General features: G+C 44.3%; 1 protein-coding gene across 1 annotated transcript in view; it reads left to right on the forward strand.

The window, feature by feature from the left end:
* The first annotated feature begins 3,818 nt into the window (after positions 1-3,818).
* The window catches only part of APCDD1L (APC down-regulated 1 like), a 32,487-nt gene continuing 8,801 nt past the window's right edge, over positions 3,819-27,504 (forward strand). The window contains exons 1-3 of the mRNA XM_073309240.2: positions 3,819-4,271; positions 22,444-22,618; positions 24,930-25,488. Of these exons, the coding sequence (XP_073165341.1) occupies positions 4,235-4,271; positions 22,444-22,618; positions 24,930-25,488 (771 nt within the window). The 5' untranslated portion in view covers positions 3,819-4,234. The remainder of the gene's footprint in view (positions 4,272-22,443; positions 22,619-24,929; positions 25,489-27,504) is intronic.

The raw sequence follows: 27,504 nt of genomic DNA on the forward strand, positions 1-27,504 counted from the left end.
TGACAAAGGAAATCTCAGATTGGGGAAAGCCATTTTACAGACATTGAGAAAGATCACTGTGTTTGTATGTTAGCTCTGTCCAGCCACAAGGAGGAAATTTCACAAGTGACCCATCCATAATAGTCAACATTACTGGCATGAAGAGGAAGAGGCGAGGAAGATATTTTTAATTGTGCATGTTCAATAATTGTTTTGCTATGATTTGTAGTGAATGCCCAAACTTTTATTTCTTTGGGGCCTGAACTTCAAGGGCAGAGTTGCTACTGCTCATTGCCAGGGCTGGCTGGCGATGCAAAGTGTGTAGTGGAGGAGTCCCTCCATTCATCTGAGCAGAATTTTCAAGGCTGGAGAACTGGATAGCTCTAGATCCCTGGCTTTCCTCTTCTTTTGTATGCTGACCCTTCCACCCACCCACTCTACTTCCTTGCTGGGCTGGAGGGAGAGGGGAGAATACTTGGAGTTCCCAGACCAGATTTTTGCCCTGCAACTTGGGTTGTCATTTACCAGTGTAAAATGATACTAAATCAAAATGGTAGTGTCCTGCACCCACTTTGCACTGATGTAAATGACGACACAGGGTGCAAGGCAGTATGGGCATGCAAAGCAATGTCTACACCACAGGGATAATACTGACATAGCTAGAGTGCCAGCATAACCCTGTGGTGTAGAGGCAGCCTACACCAATGGAAGGGGGTTTTCTATCAGTGTAGGAACACCACCTCCCCAAGCCCCTGTCACTAGGTCAATAGAAGCATTCTTCCATTGACCTAGCTGCATCTACACTGGGGGTTAGGTCAGCATAGCTTATCTATATATCATTCAGGGGTGTGGATTGTTCACACACTTGAGTGACATAGCTATTTTAAGTGTAGGCCAGGCCAAACTAAGACTGAAGCCCTGATTCTCCATTGCCCTGCACCTTATATTGGCATTGACACTAGTACAGAGTGTGTAAAATGCTACTAAATCAGAATGATGATGGTTTGAACCCACTTTGCCCTGGAATAAGGCAGTAAAGGACTTTGGAGGATCTGGTTCCAGGGTCCCATTGGAACTATGGGGTCATTGCAATAATATACTTCCCTTGGCATGCTTTGCTAGTTCAAACAGGAATTAGTTCAGGGAAGTCCTATGGCCTGTTATACATCAGGTCAGACAAGATGATCACAATGGCCTCTTCTGGCTTTATAAACCTTGGACAACAGCATACATGGTCCAGACTTATATGATCATCAAAAACCAGCCACATTTATGTCATTCCGATAAGAAGTTAAACTGAAGTCCTGGCCATCTGCAGTAATTAAAGATTCCCCACCAACTTTAGGGAAGTTCAGACCGATGTCCTGGCAAAATTCCAACTAGGAGAACTATATTCTTCCTACCTAAAGCCTCCCTGCAGTTTTAGTTGGATATAGTATACTTCTCATCCTAATGTTATTGTGTGCTGTGGAACTGCTGCCATGCTCTATCCAGACATGTCTTCATTTGAATGGTTGCAGAAGTGATCCTTTAAAATAAAACGTGTATATCATTTTGTTATGTTTGCAAAGTCCTTCAGGATCTTTGGGGATGAAAGGAGCCATATGAATGAAACATTATTATTATTACTCTGTTTTATAATAAAGTCTTAGAGAATCTGTTACACGTGATGGTGATAGTTTTCAAACACCTGTGTAAGAAGCGGTTTTAAAATTGTTTTTTTTAAAAAATTACTGCCAAAATATCCCAAAAGAACTCTGACGGTAGTAAGACCATATTAGAGTCAGTTTAGAGAGTACATTGAAAGCATTGTATGTGAGAGATCAGATGCACAACTTAAAAGTGAGATGGTTGTTCTTATAGAGTTATTTGCACCGTAATTTTTCCAAAGTGATGTGTTTGTTTTTAGTTGAATGGATTCCCAACAGTGGCATGTCAAAGCTGCTCCTTGCAAAATTGCTCCTTTTTCTTTAACATCATGGTTAGCTGGTTTGGATTTGTTTTTTTCTGCTAATGTGTTAGCTAAAAGATACAGCTGTGAGTGCAGTGATTTGGACTAATGACTGGGAGAGCCATTGTGAATTATTGGATTTTGTGACTTTGTGAAACAAATACAATAAAATAAACAAAAAGTGCTTGCACCACAAAATGGACTTTGTTAATTTATTTGGACAAGTGTAATGTAGTTTTAATGATTTCTGGTTGTACTTCAGATTAGACTTCATAGTAAAGGAACTGTGTGATATTTTGTTAAAGTAATGAAACCTTTAGTAATATGAAAGCACACTGCAGTAGCCTGAAGTCAGTGAAACCACACCTGTGAGCACGATTGGGCTCTAGGTTTTGCTCCCCTTATTCAGTCAAATAGTCTGGGATTACTATTGTCATTATGGGAAATCCAGGATCTAGCCCTAAACGTTCCCCAACCGTGGGGAGGAGATCGGCTCAGGACGATCAATATTTTGGTTTAAGCCTGATGAGCGTGTGTATCTATTTCCTAAATATGGAAGGCTGTTTTATGTTTCAGTCTGGAAATGCTCACGGCTAAACCTTAGCCTTTGGTGCAGACCCTGGAACGACTATTACACTCTCAGAGTCGCTATATCTTCGCCTCTCCCCCCTCACCTCTTCCCCCGATAGGTCACCCACTGTTTGACTGTAGCTAAGGGGTAGAAAATGCCTCCAGTCACACCTTTCCTCAACCGTTTGTGTCCGGCCCATTGCTAGTCACGGACAGAACGGAGGGGATTTGTCCAGGACGAGTTGAAATCCAGATTGGTGTTTTATTTCATCCAAGAGCGGGTCCCAACCCACCGATCCACCCTGAGCTGTGCGGCTGGGGAGGGTCAGGAGAGGAAAGGGGGGGACCGGAGCTCTGGTTCAGACGCTTCCCCAAATGGAAGCGCCAGGCGGAGGCACTTTTGGACTGACCCTAAGTCAGTGGGAGTCTGACCACAGCCGGGGGCCCGGTCTCCAGGGCTCTGCCAGGGCCGTTTAAATGGCCTGGACTCTGCTTGGTCAGCTCAGGGTCTCCCGATCCCACCGAGGGCGGCGGGCGAGTGGCCCGGCGCACGGGGATGGATTTCAGCCCGCCTCCTCCGGGGCAGCGCAGGGGGCTCGTTTGACAGCCCAACGCCTTCCAGCCCCGGGCGGCCGCTGCTCCTCTGCTCTCCCCTGCGCAGGGGGATCACGCCTCGCTCCTCCCTGCTGGCCACCAGGACACACCTCCCCCGCATCGGGGCACACACCTCCCTGCTGCCCACCCACAGCCCCTGCGCCTCTGTCCCGGGGCTCCCGCAGCCCCACGCCGGCCAGGGCGCGCTCGCTCGGGCAGGAGAGACGCCCCGGGCTCCTTGCAGCCGGAGCTGCGGTCTCGGCCGGGAGCTGGAGGCGGGTTGGGCCAAAGGCAGCAGAGCCCTGCAGGGAGCTGCGCGCTGCATTCCCCCCCCCCACACCCCCGGTTTTTAAAAACGCGGGTGGAAAAACAAACCTGTGTCTGGCGTGGCGCCTCCCCTTCCAGCCCGGCGCGCTGCAGAAATGCCCCTTTGCAGCCGCTAGACCCGGGGGAGGTGGCGAAGCAGAAAAGGTGGGGGGCGGGCTGTTGGCGGGGGGAGGAGGTGGCCCGTCCCCAGTCACCCACGGGACCTTCCGCGGGTGGGTGGGAGAGGCAGCCCTGCAAAGGGAAGGGGCGCGGCCCGGTGCCCAGGGACGGACGGGCCAAGCCGGGGCAGATCTCTGTGGCTGGCCTGGGGGGGGGGGGGGGGGGAAGCGAGCTGCAATGTGCAGCGGCAGATGGGGTTAAGACGAGGAAGTCTCCACCTCTTCTGGCAGCTTGCAGCGGTAGCTGCCCAGCTCCGTCCGAGCTGTCAGCGGCGCGGGGGGCTCCGCCGCGCAGGCATTCCGGCAAAGCGGGGGCCGAGCGGCGGCCGCTCGGATCCGAGTCCTGCCGAGAGAGACACGGGGGTGGGGGTGTGGTTAATGAGCCCCCTCGCCCCGCTGCCCCTCCTGGCGAGCGGCACGAAGGCAGAATAACCGCGGAGCTCCGGGGCAGCCTGTGCTGGGTCCCCCACTCTCCCCCCCACACACACCTGGGCAGATGAACTTCTAAGGGCTCCTACTAGCCCCACATGGCTCCGCGGCTTCCCCGCAGGGTCCCGCTCCACTGAGCATCGGAGCCAGCGACCTGCCCCGGCCAGCCAGCGGGCTCCGTTCCTCCTCGGCGGGCAGGTGGGAAGGAAGCCGGCTGGATACCACCATGGGCCAGTCCTGGTGCTTCATTGGGCTGCTGCTAGGTAGGTGACACTTCGGGGCCCTGCACTGGAGGGACCCGGGGGCGGGTGGGTTCTGGAGAGCGGCGGCAGGGATGTGCCCCCCACCCCCCTAGATAAGGGCCTGCCAGGATCCCGGCTGGGTCCTTTTGGCCTTCAGCTTCCTCCCCGGCTCTCTCTGGGGAAGACCAAGTTCCTCTTTCCTCCCGCTTGATGCCCGAGCAGGGCGGCTGCGAGTTGGCACCAGAACCTCGGACCCCCGGCCGAGCCCTCCCCAGCCCCGGCATCTCAGCCAGGGGCCCGGCGAATCTGCCTTGTTTCAGGGCCCTGGGGGGCCCTTTCCTTCCCGCGAACCCAGCGGGCAGCGCTCCCCGGGGTCCGATCCGCGAGAGGGCTCAGAGCGCGGCGACCTTTGCTGCGCACGGGAAAGCGGCGCTCAGCGGACTGGACGTGCACCCAGGCCGGCGTCCTGTCCCCTTCCAGCTCCGATCTTGTAACCGCTCGCCAGACATTCAATAAAAGAGCCGGGTTAATGACGAGGAAGAGCCGGGGGACCGTCCAACCCCCTGAAGTGGCTGGTGATGGCGGGAGGGGACTCTTGGCTTTATTGGGGTCCCCCGATCTCCCCAGGCCTGTCTCGCTCTAAGAATGACCCGGGGATGGAGGGTTTCCATCCTTTGATTTGAATGGACTTTGCGATGCTTTTTAGAGCTATTTCCAGCGTTTCTTCGGCACGAAAGAACACAAGTGGTGGGGGCTGGAAATGCCTAAGTGGACCGGGACCTAGTACTGATCTGCTCAGGGATAGCTCGTGGAGGGGAGGCTTTCACCAAAGCTAACACAGAGAGGAGAGGCAGCCTCTGGCTCCCGCCCAAAGCTCCCTTACTGCTGCTGATCATCACCCCGCAGACCGCCTTTGCAACCGTCCCTCTAATGATCTTTCCTTCCCGCCCCAGACAGTGGAGCAAGGTAGGAGGCTGAGCCCCAGTGTGTAACTGTAGCAAGGGCTGGGAGACTTTTCCTGATGCTATTTTCAACCGCCAGGGCTGGAGTTCCAGGAAGAAGCTCAGAAGCACCTGGCTTGGAGGTGAAATACATCAGAAGTATCTCACTTCTCCAAGAGGAGACACATCGCTTTCCCCACTGACCTCTAGGGTAGCTCCTAGACACTCCGAGCCTGGCTGCCGGTATATTTGCGCCCCACCTTTAGAACTGGCAAGGTTCACACCTCAACCGCCAGAGCTTCAGCAAGAGATGTCTTTGGATGCTCAGAGCTAGAGAACATAGACAGTCGTGCTGGTGAAGAAAAACAGCAGCACAGGGCTACATGATTCCCCATTAAAAAGAAGTGAGCCTGTGGGAGGGAAACTTTCTTTATCGCCCCTGCTTGGACAGCATGTTTCCCTGAAGAACACCAGGGAGACTCAGCTGAAACTGTTTGTCCATGTCCTGTGTGACCTCCTCAACAGATAAAAGGCAGAATAAAATATAGCATTGAAAGGAGAACGGGTGATCTTGAGGTTAAGGTGCTAGGCTGGGCCTGTTACAGACTTCCTGTGACTTGAAGTTTCTTAAGTTTCTTCCTCTGAAAAATGGGGAGAAAAATATGACCTGCCTCTCAAGGGCGATTGGAGGCTCAGTTCATTCACGCTTGTCAAGTACTTTGAGCTCAATGGGTGAAAGGCAATATACAAGTTCAAAGCATTTAAAGCACTAAATACAGTCAGCAAGAACTCAACCCGGCCTTTTAAAATACTTAGTGGTGAGACGATCTGATTTTGTGTGCCATCTGTCAGAACTGCCTGATGGTGATGTTTAAAGGAATGCACCATCAGACTTTAATGTGTAAACAAGATTAAAGCTAACAGGGGACTGACCAATTGCCCATCCAGCTGTACCATCTCAGCTGAGCTTCCCAGCCTTCGAGTTTTGATCTGAGCTTTAGATTCAAACCAAACACATTTAATAAGATAACTGAAAATGGTAAAAGGTGGATACAGAAAGATACCATTCTTACCCCACCTTGCCTGTGCCCAAACTCCAGAAACAAATGACTTTTGTCGCCCTCCTTACCAGTTTATAATCTGTAGCTCCAGTATTTAAAATTGATGGCAGCATTTTGCTGCTAGTGCAGGGGAACTGAAATTCATCAACGGTGCATCATTAAAAGATGATGCTCCAAAAAGCATGGATTGTACATAACTAAACTAAACCTTCACATCTCACAGAATATAAACTGGTAAGCAGGGAGCGGCTGTATGCATTGTATTTTTGATGTCTGGCAGCCCTGTTTGTTTGGATAAAGAGGGTTATACAATAAATTAGCCCTTTCTAGCTGTTGATTTCTCAGTGTTGTTACCTTTGCAGTACATTTTAGGATTAGGAAGGTAGGGATTTTTAAAAATTATTATCAATATTTTGGGGATTTGCCTTAGCAAAGGGGTGAGGAAACCAAAGGGACTGTATAACAGCCTTGCATAGGTGCTTTCTAATTTCGAGGTTGATTTTCACAGAGGTTGTATATCATCCATGAAAACCTTGTTTTTATAAATGACATGTGCTATGTTGTGGGCAAATAGAGGAACCCACTGAAAGTAAAACCTCTTTCCAAACTTGGTTCTGCCAGATGCAGCCTTTTCTAGAACTGGATTCCAGCTTTGGTTTTCTCCATAGCAGTTTCTGGCTTTTGAAAATTTCCTTACTCAACAATTTGAGCTTGTGGGGAAAATATAGAAACCACAATATATTTTTTCATGTATGCTCTTTTTTTTCTTTTTACATCTCAGCCCTATCTTTATCCATATCCATATACTTTGCAACATGGATAAGCTATCATTATGGAAAGAGCAAACAGAGTCAAATCGCAGGATCATAGCACATTAGTTGTTGATTTTTTGGGTAGCTTTGAAATAAAGAGTAAAAAACAAAACAACCCAGCAAACAGACAATACATTAGCAAGCAAACTTGGTCTATTTTAAACATGTCCAGAAGGCAGTATTGTTACTTTGTCAGTAAAATATTGTATAAACTTGGTATTATCTTTTTTATGGGATTCGCTTTCTAATCATATAATTGAACTCAACTGTTGATCTTATCTTAGTCCTGACCCCATAATTTTCAAACTTAAAAATAAACAGTGAAAGGCAAGAAGTTCTTTTATTTAAAAACTGGCTAGGTTCTAAACCATTTAAGAGAAGCTACCCATGGAAAATATCGGTGCGGTGTATTGGAATGTAAAAACTTTAATGAAAGTTTAGACAGAAATTGAGCAAGCCTGTTATGCTCTTACGTTTCCAAGAATGAGTGGTTCTTTGGTGAAGGAGGATCAGAAATCAGAGTCAGTTACCTAACTCAAAGAAAGGAGATTGATTTCTATTATTAGTTATTATTCCCTGGGCCCCCTCCTTACCTTCAGCATTATACAAAAGAGAGACCCAGCTCTGGGCCCCATTGAAGTCAATGAGTGACCTTCCATTGACTTTAATTAGTTTAGGATCTGGCCTGAGTTGTCTACTATATATTTTAAGGGTGCATTTCTGCTTTTATAGAAGTCAATAGAAGTTTTGTCACTGATATCAGTGGGAGAAAGATTGGGACCTAATTTAGATTAAACTATGAAAAATTGCACAAGGATTTAAGCAAGCAGTGTTCAAAATAGAATGACTGAAGTGGGGGCACTCTTGTAACGGGCACCACGGATCTGAGCAGGGGAACTGAACAAAGGAAATATATGGGAAAGGAAGAATGCATATCTCAACCTGCCAAGCCCCAAATGTGGGATGCAACATGTCACAAAGACCCTGAATGAGGACACTACAAGTGTTCTTGCAAGAAACTTAAAATGCTGCTGGATTCATTCTTTTAAAGTAAATAACTTTTTTCATAGGCCCAGCTTCATGATCCTTTATTTCTGATGTAAACAATGTTCAAGAGTAAAAGTGAGTAGGTAACTTTTTGACTCAATTAAGTGACATCAGCGAAATGAGGGACACTGCAGAGCTATGGAAGAATAAGTTCTGCAGAACAGGTCCAGTTGGTTCCCTGATTAACTCCTCCCTTTAACTCCTTCTTTCATATGTATTTGTAACCAATCTCATCCAATCTTTTGCTTTTATCAGCACAAAGATTTTTTACACTAACAGATATGCCAGGTCATACAGCTTCTGGTAGAAAACATTTGCAGGCACTTAGCTCTAGTGTACTTTTGCTCACTTTGAGTATTGGTAATAATAAAGCTATGTCCTGCCATTGAAACATGCAAAACATCCACTGCCAATAGACGTCATATTCTGTCATCAGTCAATTCCCCAAACAACCACTGAAGATTCACTCACAACTCTCACTGAAATAACTTTAAGCACTGAACTCTTGGCCCCACTGAAGTGAAAGGCAAAACGTACACTGAGCCCGGACTTCACCCTGTATCTTGGGATCAGTTCACACCAAAAACTCCCACTGGCATCAGAGGAATTCACCTCAGCTCTCACACTGAAGTCCATGAGATATGGGTGCAGATCACTGGCAGGTTATGGCTTTCAAGAGTTTTTATTTCCCCTCTTGAAACAAAACACGATACTTTGTTTTCCATGTTTTTCATAGAATTTTTCAATTAGGCCACCTGGAAAAGACCAATGAAAATATAGATGACAGCAGAAATTTGTGTCAAGAAAGTCCTAAACTTTTTTAATTTCAAGTAGTGCAAGTCCTCTTATTAGATTATGCAGCATGTAGGTTGAACATCAGCTTTAATTTCAGCATCTGTCGGCAGCATTTGAGAGAACTGGACTGCATCAAAAGTTGGCTAATGTTGACAGGCAAAACAATAGACTAAAATTTCAAACTAGCTAGAAACCACACCCAGACCCCGAAAAACACATGTTAAAAACAACTCTGATTCTATGCTTTAACTGAATGAGCAACCATTTTCTGTGGTCACTCGTGACTGAGTTAAAGATGTTCCCTTGTGTCTTTATTTCGGTATGCGTTACTGGTCTGGTGGCATGTATCAGTTTACTACCTTACTATGGAATCTCTTTGAGACAACTTCCACCATCAAACCAGCTAAAGTTCCGCAACTGGGTGGCTCACATTTTTCTTTAGGGACAGTCTCCAGCTTTTCATGGGTCTCCACCCTGCAGGCCTCACTCATGGAGCCACGGTGGAAAGACCTGTGTCCTTTTGAAATAATTCTGTTTGTTCCTATTATTCATCTCTCTAGTATTGTAATGCCTGGGAGCCTCAGTCATGGACCTGGGCCCCACTGTGCTAGGCGTTGTACACACACAGAACAAAAAGATGGTCCATGCCCCACAGAGCTCACAATCTATGTTCCTATAGTCTGATTTCCAAAGGCATTTAGGTGCCTAATGGGATTTTCAAGAGCGCCTAAACAGATTTGGCATCTGATCCCCATTAGGTGCCAATCTGAATCTTTAGGCACCTAAATACCTTTCAGAATCTGATCCCCCGATTCCTATGATTCCATTTTCATAGAACCAGACTGTGGACCCCTTGCTCCCACTTGTGAGCCATTACTTACACAGGCAGTTCCCTTGAAGACAATAGGGTTACTCGGGTGATTGTGAACTCCTGGGAGCAAGGCCCATAGCAGTCTGAGATGCAGAGGCCTGTTAGAATATCCAGGCCTTTTCCCTGTCAAACCCAGCTTATTCCCTATTGTAGACTCACCAATGCTTTGTGCAGCCTACTCTAAAATATGCCAAGAGAATGGGTTGCGATAGCTTAATAGATTTCAATGTCAAGACATTTATCCCACTGTTCAGGCTACATTTTTCCTTTCTTAATTCTCTCCCAACAGAACCTCTTTATTCACCTGAAGGAATTCATCCCCTTCCTGGGTGTTTTTAGCCTCTGAATATTTATAGACTCATCATACCCATACCCACAGCCACTTGTACTGAGCTCTCTTAATCTTTCATTGTAATTCAATCCCTCCCACCCCCTAATCATTTTTGTTGCTCTGCTCTCAGCTCCCACCAATGCCCTTTGCATTGAGCAAATGCTATAGTTACGTTAATATTATATGGTAGGTGGTCCCTTGTGCTCAGGATCCACATAAGTGATTTAGACATTTGAAATGAGGTTGGCATTTCATAGCCAAGCTGTCATCTGATTACCAGTTCTGCTCTTCAAAGCTCTCAAAAATATGCTTAGGAATCACTATTAAACATGGCCAGGATGGCCACTAATAAAGCGACTCCGGGGAGAGGTGCCATGGGATCTGCCAATGCATAGGCATTCTATACACTTGAAATGACAGAGGGCCATTCATTTCAAAAAGGTGGGTCTTGTTTTCTGCTGAGTTTCCATCTCTTCTAACGGAAGGGAGATAGGTGCGATTTGGTAAAAAAATATGGATTCCAATGAAGGTTTCTTTTTTATCTAGTCATAATTACAGCACTGGAGTAGTGCCCCATCATGTGTGTTTATTTGTGTGTGTGTGTTTGTATTTGTGTGTGTGTGTGTATTCACCAGAATGTTAGCACCCAAATCCCACCAGCTAGGCATGCAGGAGAGTGGAGATGGGTCTAAGTAACTCAACCCATGTAACTAAAAGCAAACCTGCACCCTCACTAGTACTCCAGGGGAAAAAACCTTGAGTTTCTTAGTTATTTCCTTGTGTTGGGCATTTCTCATAGATTTATCAATGCCAAACTTTTACAGCAAGGTAGGTCAGAGTTTGACATAGCTCACAAAGCAGCACTGCTCCCTCTGTCCACTGGCTTTCTTCAGACCTTCCTGAGACTAAACTCGGAGCAAATCAGTTCTCTCATCTATTCTTATGCCTCCTAATTAACCCTCCTTGCTCCATACTGTTATGCAGGTACATGCCATTATCAGGCGTTACCACAAGGGCAGCTCTGTGTATATGTTCTCAGCCCACAGCAGGAAAAATTATTTCAAGCACACTTGTCCATTATACTTAGGGCCCTACCAAATTCGCGGCCATGAAAAACACGTCACGGACCTTGAAATCTGGTCTCCCCCTGTGAAATCTGGCCTTTTGCGTGTTTTTACCCTATACTGTGCAGACTTCATGGGGGAAACCAGCGTTTCTCAAATTGGGGGTCTTGACCCAAAAGGGAGTTGTGGGGAGTGGGTGGGTCACAAGGTTATTTTAGGGGGGGGATCATGGTATTGCCACGCTTACTTCTGCACTGCCTTCAGAGCTGGATGGCTGGAGAGCGGCGGCTATTGGCTGGGTGCCCAGCTCTGAAGGCAGCACCCCCCAGCAGCAACAGAGAAATAAGGGTAGCAGTAATCTTGCGACCCCTCTTACAGCTCCTTTTTGGGTCAGGACCCCAACAATTACAACACTGTGAAATTTCAGATTTAAATAGCTGAACTCATGACTTTTATGATTTTAAAAATCCCATGACCATGAAATTGACCAAAATGGACCGTGAATTTTGTAGGGCCCTAATTATACTGGAATCACCCCAGCTATGCGGGCCTCTGTGGATTGGGCAAGGGCATCACTAAATACATGTTGGCATTGACCTAACCACAATGGCTAAACCTACGAAGGACCATATTCCCAGATGGTAATGCTCAGAGATTCCCTTGTTTGACTTTTTGTCTCTAGTTTCTGGGTCCACATAATATTTTGGTTAAAAAAAAAAATTAGTAGAGCAGTTCCCCCTGGGCCACAGCCAATCAGGAAAATAAGTTATTTTCCCGGTGTTTCAAATATATTTATATATAAAAAAGAATAAAACTTGTGTAATTAAAATACAGTGGATGCGGATAAGTATAAAATTCTTTGATTAAAGCATGCTGAGGTCTCTCAGTGAAATGTGCTCTCTGCCACTAGTACAGAACTTTATTAGAATATCTCTATGGCCCTCTGAAGTGGATTCTGCATATGCCCCTTGCTTTGTGTACTGTATTTTGATTCAGAATCCTCTGAATTTGTTTCCTCCTGTGAATCCCTTTATTCTCAAAACTGACTTCATCATGGACTGGGTCTTTTTCTATCAGTTTCATGTTAAAGCATTCAGAGTGAGTGTTTCCTGAGTAGGCCCTGATCCTGCACCATTAAAGGCAATGGGAGCTTTGCTATTGAGTTCAATGAGTACAGGAGCAAGAGTAACCCCATTTATACATTGTGTTAAGCCCTGTTTTTTTCTCTCTTGGTAAACTACCAGAGAAGGCATTTTAAACATAGGTAATCAGATCTAACATGGTCAACACTAAAGAAGACCCTGAAGGTACAGGAGAGAGTGTCTCCTTCACTCCCTTCACTTCCACCCTCTCTAGTCCAAATACTATCTGTCTTGTCTGATGTGCTTTTCCCTGTTTTCTGTTTCAAATGTGCAGGCCAAATCCTACCAGCCTAACTCAGGCAGAATTCCCACTGAAGGCTTGTGGGATTGAGAAGTGAGCTCAGCAGAAATAGAGACTGAGGATGTCTGTGGATGTTCTAACTTTTATCTTGTTTATCTTGACTCAGTAGGGTCTGGCATATTTTAGAAGGAAAAGCTGTACTGTAACACCAGCATCTCTGTAGAAATGAGTCAGTTCACCAGTGTATTAATCTAAATGACACACAAAGTTACAAAAGAATAGGGCCAAATTCTGTCTTCACTTATACCCAGGTTGAAGTCAATATGGTGTCCAGGTAGACAGGGAGGGTAGATCAGGCCCATAGTTGTATTCATACTTTTTTATAATTGTACCTTTTGACTGAAGTATAATAATTTGAGGTTGGTATGTAAAACAGAAGCAAATATTGATCAAAACATTACAAATACAACGGGCCCTATATCCCACTTGGAAATATTTGGTTTGTTTGATTGCTTAGAAAACAGCTCTGAAAGAAATATATTGTAACTTCTTTTTTTCAATCTTTACATTGCTTTTTACTGCTGGAATGACATCACACTGCCAGCCAGCCAGTCATAGTTATCTGAAGCTATGTGATGGATTTCCTAGAGCGCCTGCTTTCATAGGATGGTATCTCTGGCAATAACAAATCCTTTTCCATGATCAACATAAGAATGGCTATGCTGGGTCAGACCAAAGGTCCATCTAGCCCAGTATCCTGTCTTCTGACAATGGCTGGTGCTGGATGCCTCAGAGGGAATGAACAGAACAGGGCAGTCATTGAGTGATCCATCCCCTGTCGTCCAGTCCCACCAGTTTCAGGCAGTTGGAGGTTTAGGGACACCCAGAACATGGGATTGCATCCCTGACCATCTTAGCTAAAAGCCATTGATGGACCTATTCTACGTGACTTATCTAATTCTTTTTTGAGCCCAGTTATATTTTTGGCCTTCACATCCCCTGGCAATGAGTTCCACGGGTTGATTGTGTGTTGTATGAACAAATACTTCCTTTTGTTTGTTTAAATCTGCTGGCTATTAATTTCATTGGGTGACCCCTGGTTCTTGTGTTATATGAAGGGGTAAACAACACTTTCTTTTTCACTTTCTCCACACCATTCATGATTTTATAGACCACTACCATATCTCCTCTTAATCATCTCTTTTCTAAACTGAACAATCCCAGACTTTTTAATCTCTCCTCATATGGAAGCTGTTCCATACCCCTAATTATTCTTGTTAACCTTCTCTGTACTTTTTCCAATTCTAATTTTTTGAGATGGGCAAACAGAACTCCACACAGTATTCAAGGTATGGGTATACTATGGATTTATATAGTGGCATTATGATATTTTCTATTCCTTTCTTAATTCTTCCTAATATTGTTAGATTATTTGGACAGCCTCTGTACACTGAGAAGATGTTTTTAGAGAACTATCCATGATGACTCTAAGATCTCTTTCTTGAATGGAAACAGCTAGTTTAGATCTCATTATTTTGTATGTATAGTTGGGATTATGTTTTCCAATGCACATTATTTTGCATTTATCAACATTTAATTTCATCTGCCATTTTCTTGCCCAGTCTCAGTTTTTTGAGATTCCTTTGTAACTCTTTGCAGGCAGCTTTGGACTTCAATAACATGAGTAATTATATATATATATATAATTGTATATCATCTGCAAAGTTATATAGAACTGGCATCCTGGCAAACGATTTCCTCCTTCAACTTACTAGACCACACTCTGATCTCAAGTCAAGAAAGCATCACTAATCAGGACGGGTGCTTAAGCACATGCTTAACTTCAAGTGCATGCTTATGTCACATTGAAGCCAATAGGACTTAAGTGTGTCTTCAAGTGCTTTCCTGAGCTGGAACCTCTGTTTGTAGACATAGAAAATGCAAAATAGTGCTCAGATTCATTGTATTATAGTTAATTTTTCTAACTGATTTTAATACATAATATAGGTCTTCCCCACAAAATTGTGCTCTTGGGAAATTCTTTATTTTGAGCATATTAAAAAGATCACTAACTTAATCTCAACCCAAATTCAAGAGAAATTGATTTGGTAAACTACAAACATTTAGAAGAATGGTCATTCTTTTAGCAGCTGACCCAAAATCCATTCTGCATGCTTTCTCAGGGGAGAAGAATGGCAGAGGAATGCTTTGTTAATAATGTCTGTGTGGAAAAGTGTAATTCACTTATGCAGAATACATTTGTATGTTTCTTAGCCATAGTTTTGTTCCAGTCTGAACATTCCTTGCCAAATATCAAAGGTTTTGTGTCATTCTTAAATAAAGAGCTATTTAATTCCCCATGACTGTAGGCACTGATCTTATCCATGCGAATGGGTGACTTAGTGAAACATTAGAATTATAAATGGAAATAACAACTTTGGCCATAGGAAGCAACAGCATGAGCAATCTAGCCCTGGAAAAGAGTTGATCTACAGTGCCTAATTTTGTTGCAAGCTGTAATGTGGGCAATTTCTTCTCTATTTATTGATAAGAAACAAAGATGTATGACTAAACTCAGCTTTTCTTCCAAAGTCAATTTGCTTGGTAGAACACAAACAGAATTTGCTTCCAACAAGGCATATTAGGTTATTTCTCTCCTGTTTTTTTTAAAATTATTATTTATTTAAAAGCTGAGATGTGGATCTGAATCAGTGTAGCAGACCAACCAGACCAGGTGGAAGAGAGATATATGCAGCATAACCTCTCATGAGATGGGTTCTAGCTTAGAGGTCCAAACCTGCAGCTCTCAGAATCTTCTCTTAATTTTAACTGGAATTTAGCTTGATTAAGGATGGCAGGATCTGCCCCTTCATGAGTTGATACTATGCCCCTGATTTTTAAAAAGCTGCACGTGCAAATGTGTGTGCAAAACATCTACCTAATTTATACATGTACATTTGGTTACTGCAAGGGCAAATGACTAAGGGCCTGATCCAACTCCCATCGACAACGATAGGCATTAGATCAGGCCCCACTTCTGGTAACTGGCATTCACAATTGCTTGATCTAGATGTGCAATCATTATAATTGTACACATAATTGGCTCCATTATTTGGGGGTTAAGGGCTGGTACTTTGGATGTGGCACAGGTAGCTGTCACTTAGCAGAGAGCTGGAAAAACATACTATGGTGCCTAGCTACTACAGTGATAGGTCCTTTGGAAATACCTATGGTTAACAGATATGGATGGATGGGCAATGAGTACATAGCAGGGGTCACAGTGAGGGATTCTCCCTTTAGGGACTACTTTTGCCCTGTAGATCAAGTGTGATACCTTTCCTTCTTCCCTGTTTGAACCTTCTCTCCTGCGCCCCCTTAAGCCAAAGCATATGCGGATTCACTGAAGTGTCTGTTTTGGGGTAGAAAAAGGAACTGTTCTGACAACCCTTGGCAGTCACCTGAATGAGAGGAGGACAGGTGAGTGATAGGACATTACGCTGCTCTTATTTAGAGTAGAAATGATCTCAGGTATAAATGAGTAAGTAGAAAGTAGAGTAAATGAGTAGAGTAGAAATGAGCTCAAGCTACAGAATTCAGACCTGGATCTGAACTCTTCCAACTTTGGGGGTGTTTGGTTCAGAGCATTCAAGACATAGAATCATAGAAATGTTCGGCTGGAAGGGACTTCAAGAGGTCATCAAGTCCAGGCCCCTGCACAGAGACAACCTAGCCCATTCCTGACAGGTTTTGTTTAACATATTCTTAAAAACCTTTAGTGATGGGGATTTCACAATGTCCTTTGGTAGCCTATCCCAGTACTTAACTATCCTTATAGTTAGAAAGTTTTCTCTAATATCTAACCTAAATCTCCCTTGCTGCTCATTAAGCTGATTACTTCTTGTCCTACCTTCAATGGTCCTGGAGAACAATTGATCACAGTCTTCTCTATAACAGCCCTTAACACATTTGAAGACTCTTATTGGGTATCCCTTCAGCCTTCTTTTCTCAAAACTAAACATGCCCAGTTTTTTAACCTTTCCTCATAGGTCAGGTTTTCTAAACCCTTTATCACTTTTGTTGCTCTTTTCTGGACTCTCTTCAATTTGTCCCCATCTTTCTTAAAGTATGGTGTCCACAACTGGACACACTACTCCATCTGAGGCCTCACCAGTGCCAAGCAGAACAGGACAGTTACCTCCTGTGTCTTACATACAACACTTGTGTTAATACATGCCAAAATTATACTAGTCTTTTTCACAACTGAATGACATTCTTAGCTCCACATTTACAAGACCAAAATTTGTCCCTTTAACTCAAGTACCTCTGGTCAAATCAAAATATTTCACTGTATGCTGCAGAATAATTAATATATTTTGAAATGTAGATAAATTCAGATTCTTGTCTCACTGAAGGATGTCAGAGCTACAAAAGGATCTGTCAAAACTGGGTGAATGGGCAACAAAATGGCAGATGAAATTCACTGTCGATAAATGCAAAGTAACGCACATTGGAAAACATAATCCCAACTATACATATAAAATGATGGGGTCTAAATTAACTGTTACCACTCAAGAAAGAGATCTCGGAGTCATTGTGGAAAGTTCTCTGAAAACATCCACTCAATGTGCAGCGGCAGTCAAAAAAGGGAATAGAATGTTGGGAATCATTAAGAAAGGGATAGATAAGACAGAAAATATCATATTGCCTCTGTGTAAATCTATGGTACGCCCACATCTTGAATACTGCGTGCGGATGTGGTCGCCCCATATCAAAAAAGATATATTGGAATTGGAAAAGGTTCAGAAAAGGGCAACAGAAATGATTAGGGGTATGGAACAGCTTCTGTATGAGGAGAGATTAATAAGATTGGGACTTCTCAGCTTGGAAAAGAAACAACTAAGGGGGGGATATGATTGAGGTCTATAAAATCATGACTGGTGCGAAGAAAATAAGTAAGGAAGTGTTATTTACTCCTTCTCATAACACAAGAACTAGGGGCCACCAAATGAAATTAATAGGCAGCAGGTTTAAAACAAACAAAAGGAAGTATTTCTTCACACAATGCACAATCAACGTGTGGAACTCCTTTCCAGAGGATGTTGTGAAGGCCAAGACTATAACAGGGTTCAAAATGAACTAGATAAATTCATGGAGGATAGATCCATCAATGGCTGTTAGCCAGGATGGCAGGGATGGTGTCCCTAGTCTCTGTTTGCCAGAAGCAGGGAATGGGCAACAGGGGATGGATCGCTTGATTATTACCAGTTCTGTTCATTCCCTCTGGGGCACCTGGCATTGGCCACTGACTGAAGACAGGATACTGGGCTAGATGGACCTTTGGTCTAACCAGGTATGTCCGTTCTTATGTTCACTTTGCCAACATCTGTTAATTAGGCCTCATGACACCGCTGTGCATGGAATCTTGCCCATTTGCATAAAATGAGACCCAGGAGTAAGTAATTTGCCTGGGAATGCAAAAAAATCCATGGCAGAGTTGGGACTAGAAGTCACAGGCCTGCCTCCTAGCCTCCTTTCACCATAAAACATGCTGCTTTAATATGGAGTCAATTTCAGCTAATCCTGTAGTGGATGCTAATGTTTCAAAATTAAAAGACTAACCAATTGGACTGGGTTTTGCCACTCAAACCAATCGCTTTATTGTTGAAGAAATTGTACACATACCAGATCAAAGATGGGAAAGGCTAGTGCAAGCCATAAAGTGGGGATGTAGCAGCCCCCTTGCTGAACATAAAGGGCTTTAAAAATTAGAAAAACAGCATATCAATGAGCCTGCTGCAAGAAAGACCCCAGAACACTCATAAGATCTCTTTCCAGCTAGTCCCAGTACTTTGGTACTTAAAGCAGGAACAGAAAACCGAAGGCCCTGTTCCACTTGGCTTTTGGCAGGCTGGCTTCTGAATCTGATGATTTTCCTGTTTAGCTGGACTCTATTCCCTTCAGGCCCCTCATAGTGCTTTCAGCACCCACAGTCTCAAAGCCATCCAAGCACATTTCCTAGGGCTCCATTGCAGTGATGTTTAAGATACAATGAGCTTTTCCTAGAGCAAATGGCAGTTTTACAGCAAGGTGACTCTCAACTTGTAGACAGAATAACAGACCTTGGGTGGGGAGGCCTCACTTCCCCAGGTGTTCAGAAGACTTGGCATTGCAAACCCCTTGCCACTTGACTTGATCTAGGATTCATATGCTGAGCAGTGGCAAAGCTTGGCACTGAAGAATGAGCACTGAAGCTGTTTCATTAGGGATTTATACCTCAAATGAGACTAAGGGTTTTTTGGAGTGGGGGAGGTCTATTAATGCCCTGCCATAGGCCAGATCCTCAGCTGGTGTAAATTGGCACTGTTCTATTGAAATCAATGGAGCTAAGGCTCTGGCCCATCGTGTTTACATTTGTTTTATACACTGAGTGACTGTGCTGTGGAATTTTCAATTATAATCTTGCAGAACATCCCATGTCTTTCTGTGCTGGCTTTATTGGAAAACACCTTCCTAATGAGAAAATTTAAGACCTTATTCCATTCCACAAGCCAGGCTCAGATCCCTGATCGTTTGAGCTGTCCCTTCAGTGATACACAGTTGAATGATTTAGTTTCTCTTCCCAAATTAAGGGCCCTGTTATACCCACCCCAAAACAAAACAAAAACAGTTTAAGCAGAACTCCCCACTGAAGTCAATGGAGAGTTCTGCTTGTTTTAAAATATATATATATATATATATCAGTGGCACTTTGCTGGCAAAAAGAGGAACAATTGCTTTTTTTTGTGTGACATACATGTAACGGGTCAGACTGTGGCCCCTTAGATCTGTGTATGGGTTGGGGTGTTCTCCAGGCATAATTCCCCTCCTACAGACAGAAGGAATGTTCCAATCTCACCATTTCCTCCTTTCAGAGTCCTATCCCAGACGTCTGGAGTCCCCATGAGGTTGGGTGAGCCACAGGTTGGTTGGGTGAGCCACCAGAGGTCACAGCCAAAGCTGGGGTACAGGCCCCCTGTAAGGATGGCTCTAGCTTCTACTAGGTTTGAGGGCTGCCTTTTTTCCCACCAAAGGTTGGGGTGGGGCAAACCCTGCCCCTCTGAGGTGATGACGAAGTAATCTGTAGAAGGGAAACCTCACAGAAAAAGGCCCCTCCTACAGCTTTTAGGAAGGGACAACTTGATGCTTAAATTATAGTAAAACCCGTTCAAATGTTTGGCCTTGGCCAACGTCCGGCAAGTCTTGCTCTGTAGATACTTGCTCAGAAGATTATATATATATATATATATATATATATATATAAAACTGTCTCCTCCGCTTTCTGTGATAGACAGGAGAGAGAGCAACCTCTGTCATATGCATCAGTCATTGAATGAAATCTTCTAGCATGCTGCTAGGTTATAGAATTATATTATATAAAATATTAAAAAATATTAAATTATATTAAAATTTTATATTTAAGTTTATATTTAAAATATTAAAAATAAAATATTAAATTATAGAACAGAGCTAAAGTGAGCCAGCCCCCAGTGGGTCAATAAAACGAATACAGCCCAGTGCAAGTCTGCAGGGACACCTAAGCCAGGGACATAATTTTGCTAGATGGATCAATATTAGCCAGGGGTTCAAGTGTTTTAATTAGAAGGCATATCATTTATTCAAAGTGGGCTGAATCCTGGAGGTTCTCATTTAGGTCTTACTCAGGCAAACTGCCAATGGCTCCAGCAGGAGTTTTGCCTGAGCAAAGAGTGAATAAACATCCAAAGAAAGTCTTCAGGATTTAGCTGAGTGTTCACACATTCCCTAAGCCAGTAACATCCGTTGTTATGGGAAATGAGGTAAGTGACAGAGTTACTGTCCTTATGGTGGGCGACAGGAGAGGCTAATGTTCCCATGTTGTAATTCCCTGGTTCAGTGGCTGTCTCAACAATAGATTAAAAACTGAGAAAGGACAAAGAGCTCTCAGTCATATTTGAAAATTTCAGCTGTGAGCTGAGTGGATTCAGAGGAATCTCCACCAACAAATAAAATAAAATTATTCACGAGTACTAACAAACTAGTGGCCTTAGTTACAATCATTTGGTTTCTATGTTTGAACTAGTTCTTCTTGAGGTCTGTGAACAGAGCTTAGCCAGTGAATATTCAGATTCAGGCTGTGTGAATTAAAACATGAAGTGAATGGGAACTGTGGGTGCTGAGCACCTTGCAGGATCAGACCTCAGATGCTAGCAGATCTCTCTCAGCCTTTCTAATGTGGGTCTGTTGCTTTTCTGCACACACATAGTTTGAACCGTGAGGTTTGCCATTTTATGGGCCTGCAGTGATCATCATGGATCAGAATAGGGCCCCATCCAGACAAGTTGTAACAACAAGATTTCACTCATAAAGCCAGCGTCCAGACTGAGCACTGGAGCAACCGACCGTGCTTCAGTGTTGTGCAAAAAGGCAAACTAATCTGCAGCAATACAATATGCGATTATGATGGCCGTGCTTTTGTGAATGAGGTCTTCTCTGTGCTGCTGATACATTCAGCAGGCTTGCTGTCTTAGCTAATCAGGATGTAGCGAATGAGTGATGGGCACAGAGAACACTTTTGCACCAACCTCTGTCAGGCAAAATGACTAAGCCTGCTGCGTAATGGCAGTAATGGCTTCCGATTTACAATTAAACTCCTCAGCTTTGCCCCTGCATTCAGTTCTGATAAGTGTCTTGGCATTTGTCTCTAGCTGATGCAGATCATTACTGGGGACAGTGTTCTTCTCTGCTTCCATTTTCTCTGAGTAGGACTCCTGCAGCTACAACAAAATATTGGGAGAGACCAGAACTGTGTATGAATCCCATGTCTGTGTTGCGGCTCCTCTCTACGGGCAAAGGGGCATCTAACCAGAGCTGGCTACATTTCAGTGGTGATTAAAGCAATTCCTGTGTAAGTGGCATATTAGGATCTTTTGAGGTGAAAGATACGGCCTTCGCTTTGTCTTATTATTTGTCTCCATTTGTAAACTCCCTCCACGTTGTTACTTTAACTAAAATGTGTCTTCCTAAAAGGATTAAATCCACAAGAAAGATGTAAGGATTTCGCTTCCTAGGAAGAGTGGGTTAAAATTAGTCCCAAACTGAGAAAAAAAAGTACCTAGGTACAACAAAAACATGCAGTAAAATGTCCCTTAAAACACTACACAGTTTAAACACAGCTGTGCAAGGTTCTTTGGCAATGTGCTATGTATCTTAGAGAGAAAATATAGCGTCATTATTAAAGTACATTTTAATGAACACTAAAGTCACTCATGTAATGGACAGAGTATGAGCCAATTTGTGGGCATTTTTAAGGTACTTGTGTTGCCCCCTTCCCAAAATAATACTGTTGCTTGTTGGGCCCTTGAGACTGCAGAGCACAGAGATTGCTTTGTTCTCTGAATGTATCTTATTTATCTGATCAAGAGCCATAAAGAAATTGACTTTTTTGACTTAAGCGGCTTTCTCATGGTTTCATCTGAACTCACAGGGGAATAATAAATGCATGAACTGATAATGCTGGGGATCATGAAATAGCTGTGAAAGGCTGGATACTACCAGGGCTTTTCAAGCTGTCTATGTGACGATCACTGCACTTGAAACGACCAACTCCACCTGCAGCTCTAGGACAGGAGAAACAATCCCTTTCTGGCAGAGTTACAGGACTGGATCTAAAGCACCCTGTCCAGAAACTTAGCAAAAGGACCAAATAGTGCACCAGAAAGGCCTGGTGTGACCCACTGAAGAGGAATTCCTGGAACAGGCAGGTCCCATCTGGTCTTAAAAAAAAAAAATCTTTAGTCAGACTAACCCATTTAATTGAAAAGTGCAGGAGCGACTGCATCTGTGTTCTGAAAGCATCTGTCTTCTTTTAAGCCTATGCATCTGGAAAGAAGCTATGGGACGTGCCTGCCTCTCAGGCTCAGCAGCACAGCACTGGAAAACTGCTCTGGGAGCCACAGTGCCAGTACCAACTGCGCCACCTACAGGACAGCGCTAGAATTTCAGCTCTTCTGCCTCCCCGGCTGGAAGGTCATTGGATTTCTACAGGGTAAGGATCCCAGCAGCCCAGAGGAGTTTGCAGATTGCACGTCTTGCCTCCTTGCTAGACTCTGCAGACAGGGTGAGGTCACCTTCCTAAATAGCATCGTCAGGGTGCACTGATGGGCACACACACTGTTAGACTAATGTGTGCCTGCTGTTAGTGATTTTCCTTTATGGGGAAAGGGTCATGTATTGTTGGTGGCTGGAAAAAGGCCCAAAATTAAAGAGCTGAATATCCTTTAATTTTGGGGTGGTTCAAAATGCACTCCCAGAGCTACCGTTTGCAGATGGCCCCTTAATTTGGTAACGGACTGAATCAAAATCCTTGATATTATCAGTTTGGGATGTGCTCTAAATCCAGATGGAAATACTCCCTCTAGGACTTCCTCCATTTCTCTCTTAATTTGCCATGTCTGCCATACCACAGTTGCAGATGTTGCCCCATCAATGCCCTCTGGGCTGAGGGAACACACAAATACACAGGCTGAGGTTTGAAAACACAGCAGCACATCTTTAAAACACCCCACGGCCTACACGTCTTTTACAATGTCCTCATGTGAATGGACTTTGGCAAAGTCACGGTTCTGACTACCTTTGGGGAGCTATTGTTATTTGGCAGCTTCTGCTGTACACAATGGAACAGGCTCCAGTGCGCCTCTCACGACGACCAGGAGATGAACAGTGGGTCGTTAACTCAGGTGCAGCAAAAGGGAGAGAAAATAAGGGATTTTCAATTTAAGATCTCACAGGAAGCATGCTAGTTTACTTCACAAAAATTCCACTAGCAGCTTCATGAGAAACAGACCCATTTACGGGCAAAGGGGCATCTAACTGAAATTACCGCTCCTAAATCCTAGCCCAGGCCAAACTGCTAAACTAAGCTTCTGAGACTGGGCTGAGTTCTGGGGATTGGCATAAACTCCTGAATTATTAACCTCCCAGGCCAAAGCAAGCCCCTGAGCTGGAGCAAACTTCCACATGCAAGTGAGCTTCTGAGTAGTGCTACACATCCAGCCTGCAGTAAGCACCTGAACTCAATAGTAAACATCCCCCCGCTCCGAAACCTCACAGCTAGAACAGGCTTGTAAATAGAATGAGCTCCCAACTGGAGTGAGAGCACAGCCAGAGAGACCAACTTTATAGTCTCTTAGCCCCACCCCTGATTGGTTTTGGCTAATCAGCCCCCTCCACCTGACCCAAAATGGAGTCTCGCAGGCAGCATTAACCCTGCATCCTCTTCCAGCATGTCAAAATGCCATGGTCTCGGTGGTTTATCCTAACAAGGGGAAGGAAAAGGAGAAGCACCCATCCCTGCAATGTGCATTCTGCTGTAGGGTTCTCAGTATTACTAACCCCAAGTGTTCAAAAATCAGGAGGCAGGCTCCAAACAAGCGTGAGATTCTCAATAATAACAAAGGCTTTTTTTTAATTTGCCTTCTGGTATTTAAGCCTTGAAGGTTCATGTTTTCAAGCTTTTCTCAGCAGCCATAAGGGTAGACACTTTTTTTTTTTTTTAAATGAAGGGTGGGCTTCTCATGCAATCACATGATGCCAGGAGCTGGGGGCTGAAAGAATAACACCAAATATCCTGAGAAAATCTTGAGAGTTGGCAACCATGGGTCTGACTTTCCTGTCTCTAGATGGGACTCCGTAAGGAACTTTAATACAAGCAGAGTATGCTACCTGTTGAACCCCATTCACAAACCTCCCCGCTGGACCTCCACCATTGCTGTGGTGGACAATTCCATCACAGTATCTTGTGATGAGGGACGTGGGGTGAGACTCTTATGCGGTCACTTATTGGCAAGTCTCTGGCATTCACATGGCACTGAGTTGCCCCATTTCTTTATGCCACCTAACGGAGGAAACACTACTTGATCATTTGTGAAACCGTTCTATTCAACACCACTTGGGTGAGGGTAGGGTGGAATGAATTGAGACTCTCCCCTCCCCTTAGTCTTATGGCAATATGCCTTGGGGATAGGATGGGGTAATGCTCCACAGACCAAGTTCTTCTATGCAAGGAAACTCTGATTTGTTAGTGGGTATATTTTTTTAATACTTCTTTGCTGGGGTTGCAGTGAAATGAAATCACCATTGCAGGAATAATTGTGTCACTGAGGTGAAATGGGGGGAAGGCCCTTTGGGTCAATGGGGAAGGGAGCAGTGCAAAGATGAGACCCTCGCATCATGGGGACAAAAGAAGTCAATGCCCCATTAATTTCTCTGTAGAAAGAGTCAGGTAGGAATTCAAACCCCAGCTCTTCCACTCTATACATGATTAAGGATTCTACCACCTGTCTCTTCTCTGTCCTTAGCTGTGAGGTACGTCCGGGACCGGAATTCCTCACCAGATCCTACCTGTTTTACTCCAACCGCTTGTTCAAGGCCTATCAGTTCTACTACTGGGACCCCTCCTGCCGCCATCCATCCCACTCCTTGGTCATCAAAGGCAAGCTCAGGCTGCGCCAGGCCTCCTGGATCACCCAAGGGGCAACTGAGGCAGACTACCACCTGCACAAAGTGGGTATTGTTTTCCACAGCCAGAGGGCCATGCAGGAGATTTCTGCCCGGATCAATCAGACGTCAGGAGGGGGCTGCAGTGGATTCTTTCCACCTGGACGGTCCTGGGCTCCCGGAGTCCTCTACGAGGTGCTGAGTGCCAAGGAGGGGCGGGATTGCACCACAGCCCTGGGCTTTGCCATGCATGAACTTAGTCTGGTGCGGGTGGAGAAGCATTACGAGCCCCTGCTGCAAACTCAGCCGAGTGGCAGCAGGACGGTGGAGGAGCTGTACCTAGGGGACATTCACACCAAGTGGTCTGAGAGGCTCCATTATCGACCAACGGGGTATCAACGCCCTTTGCAGAGTGCTGTGGTAAGAACATCGCTGGCTCCTGGGCCATGTTAAAAAATGGAAGCCCAGCTTCCCTGGTGTCCCCTGTTTTTCAATGCATGTCTGTCTGCAGCCTGTATAAAGAGAGGTTCTTAAATTATTTACCCCACCTGCAGTAGGTCACCTCAGTATTATAATGATACAGACAGAGTTGATGCGGAGAAAGCCTGGCTTAGAAAAGACAAAATTGTGTCTTGTGCAAAGTGCTGGTTGGGGGGGAAGGGGAGCCTAACCACAAACGTAGGTGCTCAGTTGTATGCGAATCTGGCTCTTCCCTTTACTAAGCATGTGGCCTTGAAGCCTGGACTAAGCAGTAACAAAAACATACTATAGGGAACAGTCCTCCTCGGCTGGGGCATGGAGCGAATAGATTTTCTTTACCCGCTATGTTTTCACTAGAAATGCTGACTCAGATCCTGGCATGAGGTTAAATCCCACATCACTATAAGCTCTGTGTGCTGTTATTTGTCTTGCAGCCCTCATCTTATTTCTTTGTCCTGTCCTTCAGGTTGAAAGAGGAAAACAAGCATCTTCCATTAAATCATTATTCCAGAATATAATGCCATTAGAAGGGGATATTGACCTGAATACAATTGTTATCCTACAGAAATCACTTTACTTCAACATAAATAATATTATACATTATTTTTATTTTTTGCCAGTAGGTTGCTTTATTTCCAGGGGAAAGAAAAAGGTATTATTTATCTAACTCATAACTAAATGTGACTGAGCAGTGAGATAGGGCAAAAAAGCCACTTATGAACATTACCAGCTGGAACAGGACTAACTCATATGAACTGCTTCATTTGGGGGGAGGTTTCCACCCTTGTGATACTGCAACAACTGGAATTTAAGAGAGAAAAAGAAAATGACAAGCCCCCAAGTAACATGCTTGGATTGGTATAAAGCTGGGTGTTATCTTGGGCTAAGACCATGTACATGAGCTAAACCAGATAGTAAACAAACATTTTTAAATGTTAACTTAAAACCAAACCTAAGATACTGAAATTCACTCTCTAAATATAGTGCTGTAATTAATCTGTAAACAGCTCTCCCCAGCACATGATGTCACACTTGGGGATAATTAGAAGCTCCAATACATTAGAAATAATTTCATGTGACTGGTTTAAACAAATAAGATTGTTGGCTTCACAATATGAATTTTGTTGGACGCAGCCTTCTCTTTTAATTAACTAACAGGCAACATTAGCCTGCACTAGCAAGAGATTTATAAAACTTTGCTGATGTCATGACCTGCAGGTCTCAAACCCAGGTCCAGGAGATGCCCGAGGTTGGTGTTAAATCATGTGCCAACCCTTCACCTGACACTTCACTATTACCAGCTAGAACCAGGACTCCTTGAAGCCTAACTCAGGTGGAAGACTCTACCCTAAGCCCTGATTGGTAGAACACCAGCACACCTGATTGGCTTGCTCCCCCTACTTAAGACAGAAGGAGGAGCAGGAAGTCTGTACAAGTGGGGTGTACCCTGTTTTGGACTGCTCATCCAGTGCTATCTATGCCTGTCTTCTGATCTCCTGGTTTCCTGACCCCTGGCTTGTCTACTGACCCTGCACTCCTGGTTCCTGACCTGACCTCCTGGTTCTGAACCCTGGCTAGTGTGGGAACCTGGCCCTTGTCTTATGCTGACCAGTAGGCCTGGCTACCTACATCCTGGTCCTGACAGCTAGGAGCTATTTTTTAACCTATGGGGAAATACTACTCTAACTTCCTTAAATCTATAACTGTTCTAAAGAAATCCACTCTCCTGAAATTACCTCCATTATCAAAGAATTTCCTGTCTACAGGGAATATATATATTTGCCAACTTCTGGGATTATTTAGCAATAATGGACTGTGGACTGTCAGCACTCATTAGTGTGACAGAAGCAGTAAAGCAAGCTGAAAATGACTAAATTACAGTAGACTCCAATCAACATGCATGTAAATTACCCACCCTATTGAGTTATTTAATCTTGTTCCATGTGAACAGTTAGA

Source organism: Lepidochelys kempii, chromosome 13 (assembly GCF_965140285.1).
Source record: "Lepidochelys kempii isolate rLepKem1 chromosome 13, rLepKem1.hap1, whole genome shotgun sequence".
Classification (NCBI taxonomy): domain Eukaryota; kingdom Metazoa; phylum Chordata; order Testudines; family Cheloniidae; genus Lepidochelys; species Lepidochelys kempii.